We start from the raw sequence: 1,457 nt of genomic DNA, 5'->3' as shown, positions 1-1,457 counted from the left end.
ACCGGAAATGGCCTTAAAGCAGCTGACAACCAGTTCCAGGATCACTTGAAGGTTTTCTTAGCTTATTTTCTGATTGACTGACAGCTGGGTCTTAACCGGATATGGTCTTTAAGCGGCTGACAACCAATTACAGGATCCCTTAAAGATTTTCTTCGCTGATTCTCTGATAGCTGTTTAGACGCCACGCCCACAAACGTGGAAATCTCAGCCCAGTTAAGCAGAGCCCCCTCATAGTGTAGTGTGTAGGCCACGGACGTTGCTTAGCATAGGACATGTGTTGTGGTAAGCATTTTTCTTCGCATGACAGCTATATAGAGTTCTAGAAATCGCAATGCTATGTCTTCGGGCAGCAACGAAAAATTAAGATGTACAACTGTCATTGAGTTTATTGATTAGTTGGTATTCAAAGTTAGATTGGTGGCTCCCTCGGGTAGACTCTAGAGCTGATACTAACTGCATGTACTGTCGGCTTGTGTATCAGTATGGTTGTGCACTAAGTTATAAAAGGTGGCTTCTGAACTTTCTGCTTTTGTACCTTTTGTCCTGGGCATGCGGGGGTCTTGATTTCATGTTTTGTTTTAGTTGTAAATGACGACGCCGGCGCTGCACAGCAGGCCACTGATGGAGAGGTACCGAACAGCCCGCTGCGTCAGGAGGCAGACGATAGCATCCTGTCCAAGTTGTGGAACATGACGCTCTCCAACAGCTCTGGTCCCGTGGTCGCCGAGAACGTCCTCATGGCCACGTACCTTGTAGACAGACTCGACACCACCAAGCAGCTGGAAAATTCCACCTTCCTCGTCATTCCATGCATGAATCCAGGTAAGGGACAGATTTAAAGTCGCTTTTTAACTGACAGCCTCTGTACATGGACAATGTTCAGCGTGTAAATGCACCTCGTGTCAGGCATTTAAGATCACGGTAGATGACTGACAATATGTTACCATGAATTTTACTCTGTCGATGTTTCATGATGTACATGTTTGTACATGTATGTTTTAAGTGGATATTGCAGTTGACCAGTTGTTTCTTCTTTTTTTTAGCTTAGATTTATTGTATACTTTGCCGGGGTGAGATTTAACAAAGGTTATTACGCCCGTTCTGTTAACCCATGATAAACAAAGGGAGAGCTGCCGTATAACCTATCAAATCATCAACTACATAGGCTAATATTAGGCCTCAATTACTTATTTAGTATGCACTTAAATATGCACGAACGTACGCACGCACGCACGCACGCACACACACACACACACACACACACACACACACACACACACACACACACACACACACACACACACACACATGGTGTGAACGCACTATATAGAGACATAAAAAGATGGGCAAATTGAGATACAACCAAATCAAGTATCAATGTTACTTTTCCATACTGGGTAATAATCTTTTCTTTCTAATACTAGAGTATCTTGTCTACAATGCTTCGTATCTAATAC

The 1,457-nt window shown here is 43.4% G+C and overlaps 1 protein-coding gene across 1 annotated transcript in view; it reads left to right on the top strand.

Annotated features, from left to right (window-relative positions):
- LOC118432305 overlaps positions 1-1,457 on the top strand; it is a 10,029-nt gene that overhangs the window by 4,897 nt on the left and 3,675 nt on the right. The window contains exons 4-5 of the mRNA XM_035843844.1: positions 85-104; positions 583-822. Of these exons, the coding sequence (XP_035699737.1) occupies positions 85-104; positions 583-822 (260 nt within the window). The remainder of the gene's footprint in view (positions 1-84; positions 105-582; positions 823-1,457) is intronic.

Source organism: Branchiostoma floridae, chromosome 15 (assembly GCF_000003815.2).
Source record: "Branchiostoma floridae strain S238N-H82 chromosome 15, Bfl_VNyyK, whole genome shotgun sequence".
Taxonomy (NCBI): domain Eukaryota; kingdom Metazoa; phylum Chordata; class Leptocardii; order Amphioxiformes; family Branchiostomatidae; genus Branchiostoma; species Branchiostoma floridae.
The sequence above is the reverse complement of the archived record's forward strand: the minus strand, read 5'-3'. Positions and strand labels throughout refer to the sequence as shown.